The 23,025-nt window shown below is 34.5% G+C and overlaps 1 protein-coding gene across 1 annotated transcript in view; it reads left to right on the plus strand.

Moving 5' to 3' along the window:
• Nucleotides 1-16,474, plus strand: part of LOC112677819 (translation initiation factor IF-2-like) — a 106,576-nt gene extending 90,102 nt beyond the window's left edge. The window contains exon 5 of the mRNA XM_035696182.2: nt 16,331-16,474. Within this exon, the coding sequence (XP_035552075.2) occupies nt 16,331-16,424 (94 nt within the window). The 3' untranslated portion in view covers nt 16,425-16,474. The remainder of the gene's footprint in view (nt 1-16,330) is intronic.
• Nucleotides 16,475-23,025: the final 6,551 nt, after the last annotated feature.

The following is a 23,025-nucleotide window of genomic DNA, read 5'->3' on the forward strand; positions in this document are numbered from 1 at the left end:
TTGCAAAGAATATATTCCTATCATCTGTAAAAAAAAAATGAACTAATGATTACAATGAGAAAAATTTAATGGAATACTAGGAACAGAAACCAAATTGCCATTGGTGAGGAATAATGTGAGAAGAGGAAATAATGAGAGAAAAGCATGAATAATTCTTCCCAGAAGTTCAACTTGAAAGGTTAACTATTAACTAAGCTTTAACAGAATGGGGAAATAGAGTTAGGAGAAGCTGTGGGGTAGGAGGGGGACTTAATTAAATTAACTGGAACATATTCTATAACATATTCTATAATGTATAGAAGTATCTTCAATTGTAGAAACTTGAAAAAGGCTATATCCAATATATTTTATACATATTATTGGAATTTATAAGATAATAGAATAGTCTATGGTATTATTTATAAGATAATAGAGAAGGTGGAGTTTGGAGGTTTAATGAGAGTGGAGAAATTTAGGAAAATACACTGGAGACACTGGATAGAGAATGGAATAAGAAAACACAGAATGGAGATTAGACACAAATTTTTTTTCAGATTTTATTTATTTATTCATAAGAGACAGAGAGAGAGAGAGAGAGGCAGAGACACAGGCAGAGGGAGAAGCAGGCTCCATGCAGGGAGCCTGAGGTGGGACTCTATCTTGGGTCTCCAGGATCACACCCCAGGCTACAGGCAGCGCTAACCCTGTGAGCCACCCGGGCTGCCCTAGACACAAAAATTTAACACCAGTCTTCATAAGTTTTTTTAAAAGATTTTATTTGTATATTAGAGAGAGAGGGGGCAGGAGTAGGGGCAGAAAGAGAGGGAGAAGCAGACTCCACTGAGCAGGGAGCCTGACTCAGGACTTGATCCCAGAATCCCAGTACTCAGGACCACAACCTCTGTTGAAAGCAGACACTTAACAACTGAGCCACCTAAGTGCCCCCACCAGTCTTCATAGTTATCTGATTTTTTCCTAGCAAGGCTCAGCAACCTTGTTGGTTATCTGTTGCTATGTAATGAATTACGCTACTACTTAGTAGCTTCAAATAACAAGCTATTACTATGGATCAGATATCTGTGAGCAGGTTAGCTCTATAGTTCTTGCTCAAGATCTCTCATGAAGAACAGTCAAGCTGTAGTTTCCAAAGACTTGATGAGAGCTGAAGGACTCACTTCCAAGCTCACTCAGATGGCTGTTAAAAGAGGCTCCATATAGTTGCTCACAACATGGCTTACCATGTGGTAAGCCATGAGTAAGTCAGGAGAGAGAGACAGAATCACAAGTTAACAGTGCCTTTTATAACTTTATCTTGGAGTTGCATACTACCACTTCTGCAATATTCTGTTTTTCATACTGGCCAGTCTTGGTCCATTGTGGGAGAAGGCTGCGTGCCAAAAGCATAGATCATTGGAGGTCAATTTGATTGGCTGCAACAGTAGGGGAAAAAAAGAGAATGCAGTCAAATTCACAGATGGATGCTTTGCCAAGTGGGTATAATAGAAGGGAATTGGAAAAATGAGTTAAGAATATTGACAAAATATTGGGTAAATTGCTGGTATATAAAATTTGATCTGTAAATGAAAGAAAAGAAAGGACCTATAGGTAGGAAAGAAATTGAGGAATAATGGAGTTGGATAATAGCAGAGTTGCATAATTAAAAGTTTAGGGGCCTGAAATTATTATTTCAAGTCCCAGAATGAGAAGGAAGGAACATTGTTGGCCAAAATGATACGAAGAGAAGATATTTGGAGATGATTAGAAAAGGAATTGCTAAGTTAGGATGGCAGGTGATATATGTGGAAAGACCATAAGTTCTGAAGTCTTTATTGTATTAGAAGAAGTGACAGAGAGTTCAAGACAAAGATGGCGAGAGAGTATTTTTAGCCCAGTGGACTAAGTCTCACAAAACCAGCATTTAGCGACTCCCCACTCATAAGTAAATAAGTTAAACAGCTTGGAAAGCATCAAGGTACAGAAGTCTAGGTCACAAATTTAGTGTTCGTGGATGTAGGACTTGAAAAGACTTCATGGAAAGTGATTTCCTCATCAAGAAGCCATTTTTCAGCTAAAAACAAGAATGAAGAGCTGGAGGATTTAGGGAAAATTGCTCTCCATAGAACAGAATTTTCAGAGAGCGTGAATTATAGGACAAGGAAAAAAAATAGGAGTAAGAGTAGAGGAGAGAAGCAAAGTGGAATATGATGATGATCTGAAGGCTGTCACATTGGAGGATGCTCAAAAATTGCAAACACGTAAGATACATTGTACTTGCAATAAATTTAACAAGAAAATTAATTCTAGCATCCCATCAGTCCACTGGTGTCTGAGGATAGGCTTTGTGGTAACCTGTGTAGGCTATAAATCTGTCTCTGAATTTCCACCCTGTCAGGATTCAGCTGCAACTCTGGAGCATTAGAGTGTTCTAAAGAGGTTCAACTTGGTAGTGAATCAAAAGCCCTAACATTTCAGGATATAAATGAAAATACCATGTAATGTTTGATGGTTAACACAACTAGCATTTCTGCAGCAATGGTTGAGCCTGTGTGTTGTGTTGTGATATTCTTTGAAATGGATTTGAAGCTTAGTCGAGCAACATATTCTACATGATGGATGTTTGGGGTGGAGAGGCTCTGGTATAATTACCATGAAATGACAATTCATTTCTGAAAGGTGAAAGATTTATTTATTCTATCATATGCAATTTGAAGTAGTCTCAGAAGTTTCATAAAGTCACTAATTTCCATTGAGCTTAATTTCTTACTGTCTGCTATATTATTAAATATTTGCTAGAGGTGGTGGTAATGGAGAAATGAAGAGAAGGAATTGACTAATTATGTTCATTTAAAGGATAATTCAGTGTTCGGTCTCTATGATAACACCCATCTCTATTGAAAGCCATTCAGCAGTTGACATGTTTGTATACAGTGAATTTCTTAAAAACAGAAAATATATTTAATTCATATCTATTTTTAGTGTCTAACATAGCACCTAGTCCATAGTAGGTGCAGAAGGAAATTATTTTATTGTACAACTTAAGAAATAGAAATTGAACTGAACCTCTCCCAAAGTTACAGTAGTCACTTTAAAAGCTAGAGAAAGAGAGAGAGAGAGAGAGAGAGAGAGAGAGAAGCTATGCTGTAGATTTTGTTGACTTAGTATTTATCCACTGTATTTATAGTTTTCTACGTATGTGTTTTTCTGTCAATTTACCTTCATGATGCTTTGAAGATTTGAGTCGACCAAAGCAATTGAGACTTGTGCCCACTTAATTAGGAAAGAGCTATTTGAATCCTGATCCCCACCTTGAAAATTGACTCCTAATTTCTTTTAAAGATAGATACAAAACGCATCTGAAGATCTTATTAGTATCATTTTGCTATTATCAGTAATTACTTACATTAGCAAAATAACTGAGTTCAGGTAATCTTGTATGCAAAAGGTTGTCAATTCCCTGGGTTTATCTCTCTTCTATTAATTTTCCTCATTTCATGAAAATTCTAGTTGTTACAAACATAAGAGTGATGTAAATTAAATGAAAATAGGTTTCTGATTGTTTGGGGACTTGCAATTTTTAGTTCTTAATGGTCACAAAAACAGATGCACACTTATGAATTTCTCTTAACAAACTGTTTTCAATGCATCAGTATTTCTCTCCTTCCCACACCCTCAATCCCCAGCTTGGAATTTCAATAGGAAAATAAAACCTACAAAATGAAAACGAAAATCAATCTTCTTTTATTTAGGAACAAATTAAATTCCCCTTCTAAAGTAATGATTTTTACCTTAAAGCAGTGATAACTATCTTGTTGCTCTGTCAAGGTTTCTCACCTCCTTATCTTACAACAGTTAACCTTAATAATCCCCTCACTTTCAAGCTCTTCCTGACTTATGGCTCTTTAAGCACTTCTGTTAAGCTTGATCGTTTACTTACACTTGGCCTCTAATGGAGTCAGTGTCACTTTGAGGATTATAAATGGATTCTGCTGAAAATCAAGTTCTTCAGACACTCTAGAATTAATGTTTTTTTTTTTTTTTCCTTTTTTTACCTTCTGGTAATTGATATCTGTGTTAAATGGATTCTCACCCTGAGTTTGTAGCTTTCTTTTTTTTTAACATATATTTTTAAATTTTTATTTATTTATGATAGTCACAGAGAGAGAGAGAGAGAGAGAGGCAGAGACACAGGCAGAGGGAGAAGCAGGCTCCATGCACCGGGAGCCCGACGTGGGATTCGATCCCGGGTCTCCAGGATCGCGCCCTGGGCCAAAGGCAGGCGCCAAACCGCTGCGCCACCCAGGGATCCCTGTAGCTTTCTTTAAGCAAAATGAAAGGATACTAAATTTGGATTTTTTTTGGTGTTCAATATTTGATACTATCTAGTAAACATGTTAATAAATACATAAGTAAAAAGAAACAGCTCTATAATACCAAACTTAAAAAGTATTTCAATTTCAATTTGGAAATTATATTTTTAGAATCTCCAGGTAAGTTCTATACTTAGTCATTTTATGTAAGTGGGTAGGTCAGTTTGTGTCCTAATTCTGTTATATTTCCAATATTCTGTAATAACTCTAAATGTTAAAAGAATATAGTACTACTTATGTGAATGACATGTATTTTAGAATATACTTTTTTTTTTTTTTTTTTTTTTTGCAAATAGTAGCACCCTTTCATCATCATTGGCTATTTATTTATTTATGATTGTATATTTATAAATGATTTAATTGTCTTATTTTGAAAAGGAAATATGTTCCTCATTTTATCCCTTAGGAGGTCTCTGAGCAGGTCTTTAGGTAGCCAAATCAAAAGAATTATGGTTGTAATAAAGTAAGAATTGTTTTGATTTTGTTTTTATTTTTGCCTTTGATTGGACTAGCTATTGATTAAAGGCATTTGAGACTATACTATAGTACTTAGTATGCGCTAAGTACTCTACTAAATATTTTTAGTATTCTAACTTGTCTTCTTTTCACAACTATTCTGTGAAGAAGGTAGTATAAGCCTTATTAAGAGAAGAGGAAATAAATTCTTGGAAAGGTTAAACAATTTTCTCAGTATTATCATGACTAATAAATGTTAAAACAGGAATTCTGATGCAGATGCACTGCATATTATAGGTACTGTTCAAATAAAGGAAGGTGATTATGAGGGAAAAAAAATCCTAATACAGGACGAATCTCAGAAGTTGGCAAAGGCTTATTTCCATCAAGCTCAAGGAGATTGTTACCTTGCTTTTAAATAATGAATCAGTGCAAGTTGAAAGCACAGCTTCTCTTAAGCATTGAGTAAATATTTACTTTAAATACATTCAACATTCTTTTATGTTAGAAAAAAATACTGTTAATGGTGCATAAATGAGTTTTCATTATATTGCATATTTCTTAAAAATACCCATTACTACTACAGATGTAGGAAAGGCATGGCCAAAGGTCATATAACTGTTAAATGAAGATGGCAGGATGGGCGAGAGGTCTGCTGTGAAAAAAAAAAAAAAAAAAATTACTTGTGTGTGCTCTTACACAAGTTCTGAAAAGGCACCCAACTTACCCTGATTTTGTAAGTGATTTAAAGAGATCTTAAGTATCTATGACATCACTTTTGATATTACAAACAGAATTTTGAAGCTATCCAATGTATCCTAAATCAAGGCTAGGAAATTAGAGTCGATGAAATAATTTAGAATCTATATCCTATGGAGGATAAAGAAGAATGGAGTAAAACTAAAAAAAAGAAAGTTTGCTGATAAGGACTTTTCTACCTGTTTGTTTCCCATAACCTAACACACAGTCTGAACTACAGAGCCATACCATTCTTTCTGACAGAACCTAATGCAAGAGGCTAAGATATATTTACAATGAGTAGAAATAGACTGAGTATTACCTTGTTTCATATTCTACAATGCTGTCTAATCTGGAGAATAGCTTTCTTTGAAGTAAGTCTCATTAACCTCTCTCCAAGACATGTGTTCTACAACAATTCTCATCTCTGCTTTATGATGATAGACCAAACAGGCCAACTGATATCAGCCTTTCAACTATGAATGAAAGTAACATTGACTTGTGTCTCATTCATCTTTGTGTTCTTACCAAAAAAGAAGTTTCATGAAAACTCAGCAGTGGCTTTTCTCATGAAGCTAAAAGTGGGAAAAATTTCCTCAAATTTGGAATTATATCCAGTACTCTCTATATGACAGTAAACTTTATTCTGAGATCTTTAGCAAAAATGAATATAAAACATAAATTGTACATAAATATGCATGTAAGTATAATACAATATAAATTATATCTCTGATATCATTGTAACTTCAACTTTATTCAACAACTATTTTTATTCATTCTAAGTTGAAGTTCATTAGTAATGATGAACCTGAAACTTTATGTAAATTCCTCAGTGTAGATATTAGCATTTTTATAGTTGTTATTTATACCTAAGATGTTTCCTCCTCAGATCAATGAAATCAAATTATATTTTCTGAATTATATCATAGTATAGCATAATGCTTATTTTAAGAGGAAAATGCTGGAGTCAAATTGCCTGAATTTTAATCTTAGCACCATAATTTATTGACTGAGAAACCTTGGCCAATTTACTTACTCTCCCTATTCTTGAGATTACCTCAATTTGCATCCAATAAGAATACCTGCTTTATAGAGTTTTACTAGCATTAAGTTTTCAAATATATATAAAGAACTTAAAACAAGACTGGGTGTGAAGTAAACACTCTAAGAGTTGTTTTTAATTTTTTTTCCATTTGTTTTTATTCAAGTTTGATTTGCCAGCAGATAGTATAACACCCAGTGCTCATCCCATCAAGTGCCCTCCTCAGTGCCTGTCACCCAGTTACCCCCAACCCCCCACCCACCTCCCCTTCTGTAACCCTTTGTTCGTTTCCCAGAGTTAGATCTCTCTCATAGTTTGTCTCCCTCTCTAAATTTTCCCACTCAGTTCCCACTCTAGAGGGTTTCTAATAACAATTCCATAATTATGTCCATATTATTCTATGCTACATACATTGATGGGCATTTAACTGTATGCTATACTGATTTATACACATTCAATTATATATTGGACATTTCTGTATATCCAGTTATAGTATCAACAGTGTATACTTTTATGTATTTAACTATATGACATGAGAGAGATTGAGTATTTCTAAATCTGTCTTTACTATTAGAAAAGAGAATTAGAACTAGAAGCATGCCTAGTATCTTTATGGTTATGATAGATTTAGGCTGAAAGTACGATTCTGTTATTAAAATAGTAAACTCCATTATTAAAACACACAAGATATTCAAAATGAATTTCTAAGTTGATCAACTATATGTGGTTATGGACTTTGCATTTGTTAATCATGACCATGTATCCTTATCACCATAAACATAGGGAAACACATCCTTTATGCAGCATATTAAAAGGTGAATTAAGTGGGAAAGTTGAGATAGTTACTACATAGAAGATATTTGTTCCCAAACAAATAGATGTTGGATAAATCTCAATTTTAAAGGGGTAAATGTAGGCCTGAAATCTAAGGAAGGATTGGAGGGTAAAGTGAAAGATGTAAAATGAATAAACTATTGGAAATAAATATGGACAGGACAGTACAAACATAAGAAAACATAAGAGATTAAATTAAAATTTTGCATTGTTAAAACAAGTAGCTAATTAAAACATTAAAAAAGAAAATAGATTTTACTTGTCTAGGAGATAACTTTAACTGAAGAGTGACAATAAGTAATCTCTTCAGCGTGGATTTAAATTTCTATACTCATGGATTCATCTATTAGAATTGAGAAATAAGGAATATCAATTAACAAGTGTAAAGTTCATATTTACTTACTTACATGAATAAGGTTCGTTGACCTTAAAATAAAACAGCCAGTTATTTTACCAGCAAAATGGATTTATTTAGGAATAGCAGAGGAATTACAATGTAGGACAGACATATCATAGCAAAGAGCCGTAGGCAAGTCCAGAGAACAAAGGACAAGAATACTCTTTTATAGTAGAAAGGGGAGAGTTAGGAGGGGCTGCAAACAGAAAGTCCCCTGGAGAAAGTGGAAGTTCACAATGTAGTGGCTTTTCATTGACTAGGTTTTGACAATGTCTCGTTGGGTGGGCTGTTGCTGGACAAGAAGAAAATCTCTCTTCTGCTGAGGTACTAAAGTAAGCCTCTACCTGTTGGGAATGCAAGGTACTTCTCTTCCTGTTGGGTCTGCAAAGAGCTGCAATGAGTGGTAGAGTGTGAGCACTCCCTCTTCCAACTTCTGGACTCCATTTTAAATAAGGTTTCCTGTATTCATTTTCACAAGTTATGTATCTTATGTATTTTTATCAGTATATTTTTATGTTACCGTATAAATAAGAGCATTATTTGACATGCAAAATCACTTTAATAGAATAAACATTTGACTAAAGTTTTTATTTTGAAGATCTTATATTTGAAAGCATTGAGTTCCAGTATTTTGGAATAGGGAAAAAAAAAAAAAAAGGTTTTAATGAAGAGGAATGGTAAGATTAAAATGGATGACATAATCCATAGCATCCATAGCATGAAAAGATTATTAAAATGAGAGTTGAAGTAGAGTGATATATTTTAGTCTTAGAAAATTATTGGGTATCGGACATACAGCATTTTCCAAGAATGAAACCATTGAAAATTTCAAAAAGTTTCTTATTACTAAAAAATATTTGATTTTTTTTCTTTGTTTTAATACCTAAAATTCAATTTTAAACCTGGGCATAATTATAATGACTTTAGAATGTGTTTTGCTGGTGTTATTGTGTGTATGTGGGTGGGTGTGGGCATATGTATGAGTGTGTAATTCAATTTCAGTAGAACATCAACCAAAAATGGAGTGTCTGTTGGATTATATGTATTTTTTTATCATAGGTTTTTGCAAATATATGAATAATCATGACCAGAATCTGCTATTTACTTACTCTCAGATAGTCTTTCAAAATGTTTATTAAAACTTAAGAGTTAATATGTTCATTACTTACCTTTCCATACTTGTTAATGTGTATTATTAACTTTAAGAAAATACTAAAATATTTTATATATCAGATTTCATATATGTATAAATATACAATACAAATTTTAGCTATTTTTTTATTTGAAGTAAAAAGATTTTGGGGGGTATTTTTAGTAATATATTCAGTACCATCACTGTCTTGCTTTTAAGTCACAACAAATTGGGTTTTGCCTCTACTTTTTTTTAATTAAAGAAAAGTTATTGAGGTAATATATATCCAGAATAACTTTAGATACTGAGGAACAATAGGAACATATAAGCTATATTATCACAGAATTTTTATCTTAATAAACCAAAATAAATAACAAATAAAGCAGTTGCCTACAGCTAGCAAAATGGTGTGCAGTAATTAATTTTTTTTTTTTTTCTATTTTGAGCAGGGCTCTCTGAAGTTGTGATATTCTCCAGAGGGAGCCTGCTTCGGGACTTGATTCCGGGACCCTGGGATCATGACCTGAGCCAAAGGCAGATGCTCAATCATTGAGCCGCCCAGGCGCCCCTCTAATTATTTCTTTACAATCATTCCTAAGAGGAAGATTACTGAAACAAAGAATATTGTTTCTCTTCAGGTTAGAAGGTGCTTCTCTTTCTAGCTTGTTTATTTGCCCTTTTAAAACATCCTTTCTTGTTTAAAATTGCAATGGTAATTGATATTTTCAGGGCAAATCTCAAGCATTACACTGGAATGCACTTTGTCATTAAAACATCCCACCAGAAAAAAAAGGGGGGAGAGGGATGCCTGAGTAGCTCAACTGTATCCCACCAGACTGTATGAAGGACAATGAGAGACTTCTCATTGTGTCCATTAATGGAACAGAAATATTGGGGCCTCCTGGTGTGTCTGCTTAGAGATTCTTGTGGCAAGGATTTTCAAGATTGGCATCACCTAATTCCTATTCATAATAAATCCAGATTTTTAGTTCCTGCATTATTATGTGAAATCTCCAGATTTTTAAAGTTGGGCACTAGTTAGGAAGTTTAAAAACACCAGGGGGACAAATACTTTATAAACCAAATGGACCATGCTTGTGGACATCATTCTTTTTTACACCCAGTGCTTCAAACTCTCTTTTGGAATGATACATGCATTATCTAGATCCATAACTCTTCCCTTTCTCTCTTAATTTGTACAGTATTAATTGTCAAATGATTAATATAAAGATGATCTAGAGTGATAATATGATTTTTAATAAGGAATATATATTTGGTTTTCATCCCTTTTCCTGGTACACAGCTTCTAAAATCCTTTTTAATTTCCTAAATGGTAAGAGCAACAGGGCAACAGGGATATCTTTTTTTTTTTTTTTTTAATGATATTTGGTCTTTTGCCCTTAGTTCCTGAAATAGCTTCAAAGCTATAAAGTTGAAAGGAGTGTCTCTTGCTATACATAAAAAGCCCCTTTCAATCACACCTGAGTTCATGTAAATGAGATGAGTTTTGAAAAAACTCTAGACCACCACAGGATTTGGGCTGACTGCTAGGGGACTTAACCATTTGATTAGAGAATTGGAACTTTAGTACCACCCCTGATCTTTGGGGAGAAGTAAGGGTTTAGAGGTTGAAGTAATCACCAACGGATGATGATTTAATCAATCTTGCCAAAGTAATGAGGACTCTGCAAAGATCCCTAACATGAAGTTTGGAGAGCTTCTGGGCCGGTGAGCATGTAGACGTGCTGGAGGGTGATGAGCCAAGAAAGGACACGGAAGGTCTCTTTGCACCCTTCATATACCTGGCCTTATGGATCCTTTCCATGTGGTTGTTAATAAACTGAAATCTAGTAAGTAAATTGCTTTCCTGAGGTTCTGTAAGCTGATCTACTAAATTATCTAGGTTGAAAAGGAAACCCCTGATTTACATTAAATTAGTCAGAATCACAAATAACAACCTGGACTTGCAACTGGCATCTGAGATGAAGGGAGCAGTCTTGTGGGAATCAGCCTTAACCTATGAGATCTGATCCTGACCCCAGGTAAAGAGTTCAGAATTGAGTTATAGGACACCCAGTTGATGTCCACAGTGAATTGCAGAATTGTCTGCCAATTACTAGTTGTGTGAACTTAGGCAAGTCAATTAGCATTTCTGTGCCACTATTTCTTCATATTTAAAATGGATGTATCAGGGTCCAATCAGGAGACAGGAACCACATGTTAATTTGAAATAGGAACTTTTAATATAAAGAGCTATGAATTATGACAAGGGAATTACCTATAAACGATAAAGAGTTCTGAAGAATACCCTAGGTCTGCGGGAGAGTACCTATAGAATGAATAAACTTGGGAAGGGTCTCCTTTCCCCAAAGTTGTGATTCAGATCTCATTAGAAAACGTGTGGTTATAGGCAGATGGGCTGTGAAGGAGTTCTCTTGGTGGTCCCAGGCCAGAATCGATCCACATTCTCTGGGCAGAAGCTAGGGAGTGGAGAACTGCACCTGGAACCAGCAAATGAAAAACAAACAAACAAACAAAAAACCAAAAAACCTCTCTAGGATGCCAGGGAAATCCACCCTAGGAGGTATCTTGGGTACACCTGAAATTCATTGTGGGAGAGCTCCACTCAAATCACCGGTAGGCATGCAGTAAGAGCAAGTGGAAGGGAGAAGGAAGGGAGAGAAACAAGATAATTTAAAATAAAACAACAGAACCAGGAAGAGAATCCCCTTCTTCTTAGAGTGTCCCTCCAGTGCCATCTACTGTCAAAGAATAATATGGTGCTAACGGCAAAGGAGAAACATTTAAAGGGCCCCTCTCAATTTTCACAGAACAGATAAGGAAGGTTGGAGCAATACATTGATAATTGGTATATTAGTTTCGAAGGGGTTCCTAACAAATAACCACAAACTGGGTGGCTCGAAACAACAGAGATTGTTCTGTCATAGTTCTGGGGCCAGAATTCTGAAATCAAGGTAAGGGCCCTATTCCCTTTGGAGTCTCTAGGAAAGAATCCTTCTTGCCTCTTCCAGCTTCTGGTGGCTATCCATATTTCTGTGACTGCATCAATTGAATCTGTCTTTGTCTTCTCATGGCCTTCTCTTCTGCTATCTCTCATAAGCGCACATTTAGGAACAACCTCTATAATTCAAGGTTATTTCATCTCAAAATATATGACTTATCTACATCTTCATGGTCATAAAGGAATTAATACATGTAAAATACTTAGAACAATATCTTATTCATAGCAAGCACTCAAAAATTGTTATTGTTATCATCGTCATTGTCCTCATCTTTGTGGTCATCATCATCATGGTTGTTGTTCCATTCATCTATCACTGTGATTCCTCCCCACCCAGTGCCCTTCCCTTCTACTTGTAGATAGGATAATTAAAAAATTGTACCTTGACTCTATATTTACTTGAACTTGTACTATATTTACTTAACTCTATTTTATCTTGAAATTGTTTCCCACTTTCTAAAATGCAGATATTTTATTTCATTTGAAATATATGCCAGATAGTCTTATCCTGATTAAAGACAAAGAAATCAAACCTCAGTGTTATATAACATCAGTGTCACTTAGTAAATGGTGGTGACATCATTTAGTCTCTGTGGTATAGTATTTAATTACTATTTCTACTACTAGTGCTCCTATTTCTATTATTATCTTCATTAATGATATCACTATCTTTAAAAAACACAAATTAGATATTTCAATGTCTCATTTCCATTATTCTGTCTTTTTAATTAATTAGCAGATCTTGGAAACCTATCACTTACAAGAAACACATTTTCCTGAATTGGCTTCTCTTTTAATTACCTCTGCAATTATTGTTTTCTTTCTTTTTGTACCATTATAATACAGTACCCTCTTAAATAATCTCCCTAAATGTTGTGTCCTCCTCCCTCACTCTTTCTTCTAAATAGCAAAAAAAAAAAAAAAGGAAAAAAAAGGAAAAAAAATTGTGAAATATAGATTTATTATCATTTTACTATTAAAATTCCTTTTTTATTTTTGTGATTCTTCAGTACCTGGGGCTAAAATATTTTTTCAGCCTTATCTTCTATTATTATAAACTAGGCTACTTCCACATAGTACCTCTAAATGATTTCTCCCAAAATATCATAAACACTGTATATTTGTTCATAGAAGTTCCCCTTTTGTATTGTTTGGAATTTAAATCCAGCTCAAATATCACCTCTTTTGTAAAATCTCCAAATCTCAAGAGATAAAAGAAGTTTTATCTTCTATGTTCAGACCAAGTGAGTGATTTTTAATTTCACCACTGGGAACACCTTGATTAATGAGATTATGCAACTATAAACCTAAGTTCTCCCCCCTGGAGAGTATTTGGATGGTTCTCTCTATTCTTCTATAAGATAGGAACATACAAGAGTGTTCTATGTTTTTAAATGGCTAACGATAAAGACTAAACAGAGTTTTTGTTATTTTTCAATTAAGAATCCACATTGTATAAGTATTTATATGATTTATTGTATAAGAATAAAAGCCCATGTAAGAAAAAGACAGAAGCTAATACTAACTAAAATTTAATTATTGCTATCCAGATACTAGAGCCTAAATTATAGGGTCTAAAAATAGACATGTTGAGCAATTAAACAATTCAATCTAATTAAATAATTAAACCCATTAAATGGATATTAAAATAATACAGAATGACAAGCATTACATAAAATAATATTCATCACTTTGGACTCCCTGTTACTAAATCATACTCCAATTCTAATGTAGGAAAAAAATAAAACACCAGAAGTGGAATTTAGGTATGATAATTAGTTTCTGAGGCATGATGGCCTATGGTTATGAAGACACCTGTCTCTGAGATTTTGCTGCAAGGAGTTTCAGACTCATGGAAATGAGTAGAAGCCTAGGACTGCTTGGATTTTTGCTAAAGAGAAGTAAGTGAATAGGGAGGGGGAGATTGGGCCACCTAACCTCTGAGAACTGACACTTCTCATAATTCTATGGGAAACAGAAAAAGCCAGTGGGAGACTGGCAGAGCTTGGCAAAGAAGATGATTTCCTAGCAGCAAAGCAGCAGGAAGGACATAGTTGTATGTGAGATGGGCTTTACTGAAGATAATTCCAATAAAAATGTATTGAGCACCCGTTCTGGAAAGTCACTGAGATGATAGTGAGCAATCAGAATGAACAACTGCATGTGCATAAGAAGATGTTGATATGAGGCTTTTAAAAGCATTCTTTAGGTTTCATTGTGTTACACAAACTGTATTATCTTGGTACGGAGAAGGTTTTACTTAATATCACTGAAGGTATTATACGCTTGCATAGAGTAAGAAGTATTACGTGATAAAATGTGGGATCCCTGGGTGGCACAGCGATTTGGCGCCTGCCTTTGGCCCAGGGCGCGATCCTGGAGACCCGGGATCGAATCCCACGTCAGGCTCCCGGTGCATGGAGCCTGCTTCTCCCTCTGCCTGTGTCTCTGCCCCTCTCTCTCTCTCGCTCTCTCTGTGACTATCATAAATAAATAAAAATTAAAAACAAAAAACAAAAAACAAATGCTTAAAAAAAAGAAGTATTACGTGATAAAATGTATTATTATAAAAATGTAATAATAGGCATCTTGCTAATACCAAAGACACCTAGATAAAACATGGCTTTCGTTACTTAGCATTTCAAAGCTTTTTTTACCAAAAAGAAAAACAGAACAATTGAGGCACATAATAAGTTTTTTCCTTCTCTGAATGGGCCATATGAAGAAATAAGATAATTAGGTATAATAATCGTTATTCCTAATTCGTTCCTCTGTCTTCTTCTGATATTATATGTGCGGTGAAATAAAGTTTTCTTGCTGTCATGGCTAGAAGGCAGTGGTGAGAAACACTGTAAAGAGTCAGTGTCACATTCCTTGAAGAATATTTCCTTCTAAAATGATTTCCTGAATTCCACATACTTCTCTGACTATCCAGGATAAAGTTAAGTCTTAATCTAAGGGAAGAAAGGACTTTGCATCCGCAAATCTCCTCATGCATTGTGAGGGAGGAAAATCTGATACTAAAAGATTTTATTCCTAGAGAAAATATGAAGACTAGTTCTGTATATTCTCATCCTAAGTAGAACTCTTTTACTCTTCTCAGTGCTTTGGTTTTGTGTCCTTATTTCAGTTTATATATGTGACTAAGTTAAAGAGATTTAGAATAAGTGAATTTTATTCCTCCAGCAGGAATACAGAGGACATTTTGTCAAAACAACAGCCCTCTTGGCAGCTTGGTTTTCTGGGACACAGGCTTCACTAGCTTCTCTCACTTCACCCCACCCATGGAAGATAAAGCTTTTGAGTGGGAAAGCTTTACCCCAAGGTCAGGAATAGCATAATGGGGGCAGCAAAGCCTAGATTGGTTCACAGTCCCCGGTAATCTGAAAGCCAGATATCTGACAAACAGAAAAAAAAGATATTTAGTTCTGAGTAGTCTCAATTTTCTGGGCTCTTTGAACCAGAGCAGAATGGAAATGTGATTCCAGCAAAAAGCTCATGGAGGCAGAACCACATGGTATTAATGTTGTGTCAAAGCTGGTATAGCCCAGAGAAATGTATGTGCTGATGAGTTACTATACTGTGAGTCTTAATCCTTAGTGTATTATTCTCTCAATTCCTCTAGTCTCTGTGACAGGATTATTATAAGAATCAAACCAAGAACCAATGCAGCAAGCATAGGAAAATATATTTTATAATAAGCTATTAAATTTTTGTTTTTTTTGCTTTACTTTTTAACATCTATTTCCTATTCTTTTCTTTTTTCCTTTGGAGGAGTTATGAGGCTGATTTTATTGGAATCTATGATACTAGTGAAAATCAAAATTTGACATGATATTTCTATGTTGACTTTTAATGACTTTGAGAAATAATCAATCATATTTTTATGCAAGCCCTTAAATTCAACAACGTTGAATAAAATATAAAGGATAATGGAAAGCAATCAGAAAATTTTCTTTTTGATATACAGTATTTGGTTGATATGACTTTATAGTCATTTCCCAATAAGTTAAATGGGAATTTAAGTAAAGTCCACGTAAAGTTCTGCTTTAAATCCATACTGGGGAAAAAAAGTGCCTATCTTGACACAATCTGCACTTATTACATACTAACATTCTAATAGAAGAGTTATCATGGAGTTGTTGAAAGAGTTCTAAAGAGTTCTAAACAGGAAATGCCAGTTACAGTTTATGCTATACTATTAATTAGTTTTTTGTATGTATAAAGAGAATTTACCTTATCTAGGCCATATCTTCCTAATTTATAAAAGTGAAAATGCTGAACTAGATATTATTTGAGTTCCTTTTCAAGTCTGGCATGTTGTGGTTCTGAACGTAACATTTATATTTAAATGCATTTGCAGCTGGACTTGTGGCTCATCTCTGGTTGAACATCCTGAAGAAAGAGATGGATACAAAAGATTTCAAGAAAGAATTTTAAATTTGCCTCCATTGTAAAAGGGACAATTTTTTCAAAGAAATATATTTTGTAATGTTTATTAATGATAAATGCTAATGAGTCACATGCAGATTTGTTGTATTTGTTTAAAGAAAGCCTATCTAGAATTACCCATTAAAAATAAGCATTTTTAAAAACAGTAAGTTCAATACAAAAGGGTTTTATTCCAAACTGTGAAAACCACATATAGTCCAGGTTCTTTTTTTTTTCTTTTTTTTAAGATTTTATTTATTTATTCATGGCAGATATAGAAACAGAGGCAGATGCAGGAAGAGGGAGAAACAGGCTCCCTATGTGGAGACCAATGCAGGACTCTCTCCTAGGACCCCGGGATCAAGCCCTGAGCATGAAGGCAGATGGTCAACCACTGAGCCTGTGGTTCCAGGTGTCCCAGTCCAGGTTCTTGTAGAGGTTCTACTCACTTTCATTTCCACCAGCCAGCACTAGGTACTTCTGAGAAAAATTGGAGGCAGGACAAGAGACCAGAGAGAGCCTACTATAGTGGAGCAGGTGTGTGGATGGGAATGGCTGCAATGACCGAGTGAGGGAAAAAACTTAGCCCCGTTTTCTGGATTCTTCTCATGTACAAAAAGAATCCCTAAACTGTTAGAAGAAGAGCAGACAGATTTCTACCTCTCAGGCCCAGGGGAAGATTCACTCCAGAGAGAGGACAGAAGAAAATACTCTGTCTCTAGTGGTGGGGTAGGAAAAAAATCTCACTTCAAACCCACTGCTTCTAAGAAGATACAGAAGCAAAAATCTTCTAAGAAGATACAGTTTATCAGGAAGATAAGATAACCAGATAATCCTCTTGAACCCAGGATCCTGCAAGGAAAAGATGCACTACTATTGAGAGGGAGTGGAAAACATTCTCCTATCCAAGAGTCAGTCCCTGGATGTAAGAGAGTCTAAAAGGTTCAGATGCACAGATCCTGCTTAAAACTGAAGCTGAGAAAGAACCTAGATATTTCACTTCCCCACCACGAGCGCATACCATGGAGAAATCAGCAATAGCAGTCTGCCTTTGAGGAGCTTTAAGAACCTGGAGAGAGACTGTCTCCTTAGAGCAGACGGGCACCAATTGCTGGAAACTGCCTAAACACTGAAAATAACAGCAGTCCCACCAATAGAAAAGATTGAAGTTTCAGTTGACAAGAAGATGCTACCTAATCTAGATTCCTAGATTATAAAAATCTGTAATTGTCTCTAAGACAATAATAGATTCAGCTTCCACTAGCACTGATTTTTCTGTTTCTACTTTATTTTACTTGAGGGGTTGGCACCAACTTATTTTTTTGGAAAATCAAGTATGGATCTACATCAATTGGGGAGCTAGAACTAGGACTCCTACATAAAAATGCAACTTTTTTTTTTTAAATGCAACTCTTAAAAAGCCACAACTTCGTAAAAATAAAATATAAAATCTGACCATTGGCAAAGGAAGATAGCCTCTCCTAAAAATTCTTATGGGAATTTATAAGAAAAGTTCTGCTTTCTTCAGATATTTTCATTTGGATTTATATTGCTTATAGATGCAAGGAAATCAAGCTCAAAAAAAGGATGTTAAAAATTAAAACGGAAATTAACAAAATATTTTCTTGTATGTATAGTTCCCCAAGGAAGAGCAATTTAAATCTTCTTGAAAAACAATTTAAAACCAAAATTCTAACAGCTAAACCCTGCTGACTATGAATTAATAATATAACTTAAAGCACACAAGGAAATAAGCAATCATGGAAGATGATAGGAAGGATCAAACAAACAAAATTCTAGCAGCAAAATATAAATGTACAAGAACTTCAGATAATGGAAATATCATTACAAAATATGAATATGATAAAATGGTATGTGTGTCTGTATAATTTAATCAAAATATGAATAATTAAAATATATACCATAAAATATTTTGGAAAGAATAGATGAGAACTTCTAGAAATGGAAAATATTGAGTTCAATTAAAATATCAATAAATAGATTTAATAAAATAGATTTTAATAAAATAGCATATTCAATAAAATACCAAATTAGCTGTAGCTGAAATAACTATTTAATAGAACTGAAAAAATTACTTGGATTTCCATATAGTGACAAAAAGTTTAAAGAAATGACCATTGAAGGGACATGGAAAAAGTTCTGGTTTCATGTAAACAGAATTCCAGAAAGAAAAGCTTAAAGAAAAGGTGTCAGGAAATAAAGAAGTAGAAAGTGAGAATTTTTCAGAATTGATAAAAAAGTCTGAATAAGATTTAGGATGCTAAGCGAAATGTGGACCAAATTAAGAAAAAAAAATCTAGATGTGTTCCAATTAGATTACAAAACAGTTACCAAGGGAAGTTTAGAATTATCCAGACAGAAAAATGAGCAAATTTCAGATTATCTAATATAGTAATGCCAGATTTATCAATAGCAAATATAGAAGCCTGAAAAAAAGTAGAACGTTTATTGTGAAGAGTCATCTTATCAGAAAAGTTTCCTTTCTAGCATGAAAGCAAAATGAAACCATATTCAGACAAACATATTTTCCATCCATAGACCTATAACTGAAGAAACATAATCGGGAAAGAAGAAATATGATCCCTGAAGGAATTAGTGACATGCAAGAGGGGATGGTAGCAAATAAATTGTTAAACATGCTATATTGAAATGAACTTTGAATTCATAACACATTAATAGCATTGTCTTACTGTGGAAATTAAAAATAAATGTACAAAATATTGAACAATTATAATGAATGAGATAGGCAGAGATTAATTGGAATTAAAGCAATCTAAAATATTTACATTGTTCTGGATGTAGGTAGAAATATTTATTTAGCTTTTTTAGACTTTATAAGTATGCATTTAAACATATTAAAGTTAAGAAATGAAAGAATAAGGGTCCATAGGTGGCTCAGTAAGTTGGGCACCTGCCTTTAGCTCGTCATGATCTCAGAGTCCTGGGTTAGAGCCCTTCATTTGGCCCCCTGCTCAGCGGGGAGTCTTCTTGTCCCTCTCCCTCTGCTCCTCCCCTCTGCTTGTGCTCTCTCTCTCTCTCTCTCTCTCTCAAGTAAATAAATAATCTTGAAAAAAAAAGAGACAAAATAAATCTGATAAATTCCGAGAGGTATAGAGAAAAAGGAAGAAATAGTTTAAAAGTTGAAAAAAGGAGAAAGAGAACTAAACTTAAATGGAAAGTAGCCAATAACATCTTAGAAATATTCCTTTATCAATTACTGTATTAAATGGTGCAGGCTGACCATTTTAAAAGCAGAGATTTTTAAATTGGTTTTTGATTCAAAACATTTTACAAATTTCAACTGTTAAATACTTTATCATATAGCATCATAATATATCAGGAAACTGATGAAATAATAAGGGATATTTTATATTATGTGAAGAAATACCACATTTCATAGCAATATATAAATCAAACAAAGGCATAAGGTTTTTTTCCCCAAAGAATTGAAAATGTGTTAAGAGATACTCTTAATGAACTACTTAAAATAGACAAATACTGAATATTACTTCCTGCATTTAAAGAGTACTTATCCATGTCAAGCTCACATGAGATACTTAATAAAACTGACTCCACATTTGCCCTTAAAAGCATGTCTTATTATTGAAAGATATGTAAAATAAAGTTCTATATACTCTGGACATAATACAAATTAATAACAAAACCAAAATATGAATACCTCAAGAGTATGAAAATGAAAAACCAACACACTTATGGAGACTTCTGCTCCTAGGCAAGACTAAGTAACAGGGACTAGATGTACAACTAGAAAACCCATGTCTACAAAATACATGTAGAGAACCAAGGCTTTTAAAATTAGATAACATATAATATAGGAGTATAATCTCTTTGGGAAAGGAAACAAATTAGTTCCAGGACTGTATCAATTTATTACCTGGAGACCATTTTTGGGTCCTAACACAATAAAGGTAGGCACAATTACAGCTATTTGGTCCTGCTGAATCATGTAGACAAAGATCAGTATTCTGGGGCTGACAGATGGCTATAATTGAGAGAAAAGAGTTTGCTACAGAGCAAGTTCTGGAGATGTATAGGGAGTTCCTCTTGAGTCTTAGGTTGAGTACTGATAGCCACGTGCATGTGAGGAAACTACACAAAGCTGGGGAAAGAACACAAACTCACCTGTATGTAGTAAGTAGACCACTTCTGGGGGCTCACAGGTATCTTGTTATAGACTGTTCTCATGAGTCAGAAAGACATTGTAAATAAATGGGACATGGGAAACAATACTCAGAACAATGCTGTCTTACCGGTAGTTTTAATTAGCTCTAAACACTGCTTTGAATTCACCATAACAAATCTTAGGAAATAAGTTATCAAAAAAAATAAGATCCCATGTACCTTAACTGAATGCCAGAACGGAATGCATCACCCCCAATGTAAAACTCACAACAGCATGCTTCCAACCAAAAACTACCAGGCGTATACAAACAGGACATTATAATGCATAATCAGAAGAAAATTTGTGGAAGTAGTAGACAAATATTTTAAAGCAGTTATAAAAATGCTCCAAAAGGATGTATAGATAACCAAAACAAGGAAAAATAGAAAATAATAAAATATGAGGGCATGTGATTCAAACTAGGTGGGAGCCACTACAGGGAGGGTTTCAAGATGTGCAGTGTCATTGAAGGGTAGCCACAGTTTCCATAAACATGAGGAAGTGAAGGAAATATTCAGAAAAGAAGGAAATATTCAGAAAGGAGCCTAAGGGCTTAGATGCTATTGCTTCTGATTGGTAGTGTATGAGTTGCAAGAGGCATCTTGGGAAGGATTCATGAGATCCACTATGACCATGAGATTAAGCAGAGTATCAATATGCAGAGGCTAAAAAGAAGAAAAGTGATGGAGTATCAGGGAGACTTGGTTTTCTGGTTGTGAATGAGATAAAAATATGTAAGACATGATAGAATTTATCTGACGTCCCATTCAGAAAAAGAAGATTCACAATTTCCTAATATAACCTCAGAAATGGTCAGCGAGGTACTTCTCCCTTTTTAGAAGGTAGCATTTTTAGCCTCGTAGTGGAAGTAAGGGATGAAGATAGTGTATGGGCTCATCCTACTCATCATGGGTGCTTTAGCATCTGGGAGAAGGATAGTGTTAATGGGAATAATGTGGGGGTCCGAACCTCCTACTCTTATTGTTGCTGGTGGAAGAGTTTTCATAAGAAATACTTTAAATCAATGTGCAGGTGGTTGTATTTTCATGGATGGGGAAGTTCAGTCTTTTAATATGAGTAAGCTCAAATTTAATTCAGGTAAGAATGATCTAGCATATTTTTATGCATTCTCATATTAGCATAAAGTGTTTGAATTTGAAATTTTCTAAGTTCTTTTCCACCCCTCAGACTTTGAAGGATATATCCATTCTTTTATCAGTGTCTAGGTAAAATATTTCCTCCAATAACATAATGCTGCAGATAATCTTTGAATAGGAGATATTAAGATAGAATGTTGACTACACCAATGGCAGGATTATTCTCAGTCCTAAAACTGGAACTATATGTGCTCATGGACTGAGAGATTTTAAAGCCTCAAAAAGTTTGATACATACATTATATTCATAGAGTTGTCATCCATTATCATTAAAAAGTGCATTGATTCATTTTTTCTTTAGTCATTGACTGTATAATATTTATTGAGCACCGACTATGTACCTGTCACTTGACTAATGCCATCAGTTAAAAATCACATTACAATTGTGATAAAGAGGAAGCATGACAAAAAATGACAAACTGCCTAGTAGTACTGAAGATGATGTTTCAAAGAGCGTGATTAATGAGTTTGATAATTGGATTACGTTTCTAGGTGGACATAGAGGAAGGTATTTAACACAGTGGAAAATCGCTGTTAAAAGCCATTGAGTTATGAAAGAGAATAATAGTTATAGGAAGGTGGAAGTCTGTTAGGAAAGGCTATTGTAATACAAGGCGCTTACTGGTGTGTGAGAGGGACAGAAGGCTACATTGGAAATGTAGGAAAGAACCATAATATACAAAGATAGAATATCACCTCAAAAAGTTTAGAATTTATCCTAGATCAATGGAAACTCACCGAATACTTTCCTGCTTAATCAGGAAAAATGATATGATCAAAATTTAGTTTTAACTTAGTTCCGTGTAAATTAGGGACTGTAAGTGATTAGAGTGGATGTATGTTGATGAGTAGAGCTATAGCAATATGTCAGGGAGAAATGATATATTAAAATGAGCAGTGATTGTAGGGTACAGAGGAAGGGAAGGAAATAAATACTTATTTTAGTGTGGGGTATGGAAACGTCTTGGTGATAGAAGTGGGTAAAGGCAAGGCGTACAACTAGAATGACATCTATGTCTCAGGCTTCTTTATATAAAGTACTGTAAGTAGAGGGTGGCAGCTTTGAAAGTATTGTATAGACTAGTATCCAAGATCTATAAAGAACTTCTTAAACTCAACAGCGAAGAAACAAACAGTCCAATCATGAAATGGGCAAAAGACATGAAGAGAAATCTCACAGAGGAAGACATAGACATGGCAATGCTCCGCATCACTGGCCATCAGGGAAATACAAATCAAAACCACAATGAGATACCACCTCACACCA

Source organism: Canis lupus, chromosome 10, assembly GCF_003254725.2.
Source record: "Canis lupus dingo isolate Sandy chromosome 10, ASM325472v2, whole genome shotgun sequence".
NCBI lineage: Eukaryota > Metazoa > Chordata > Mammalia > Carnivora > Canidae > Canis > Canis lupus.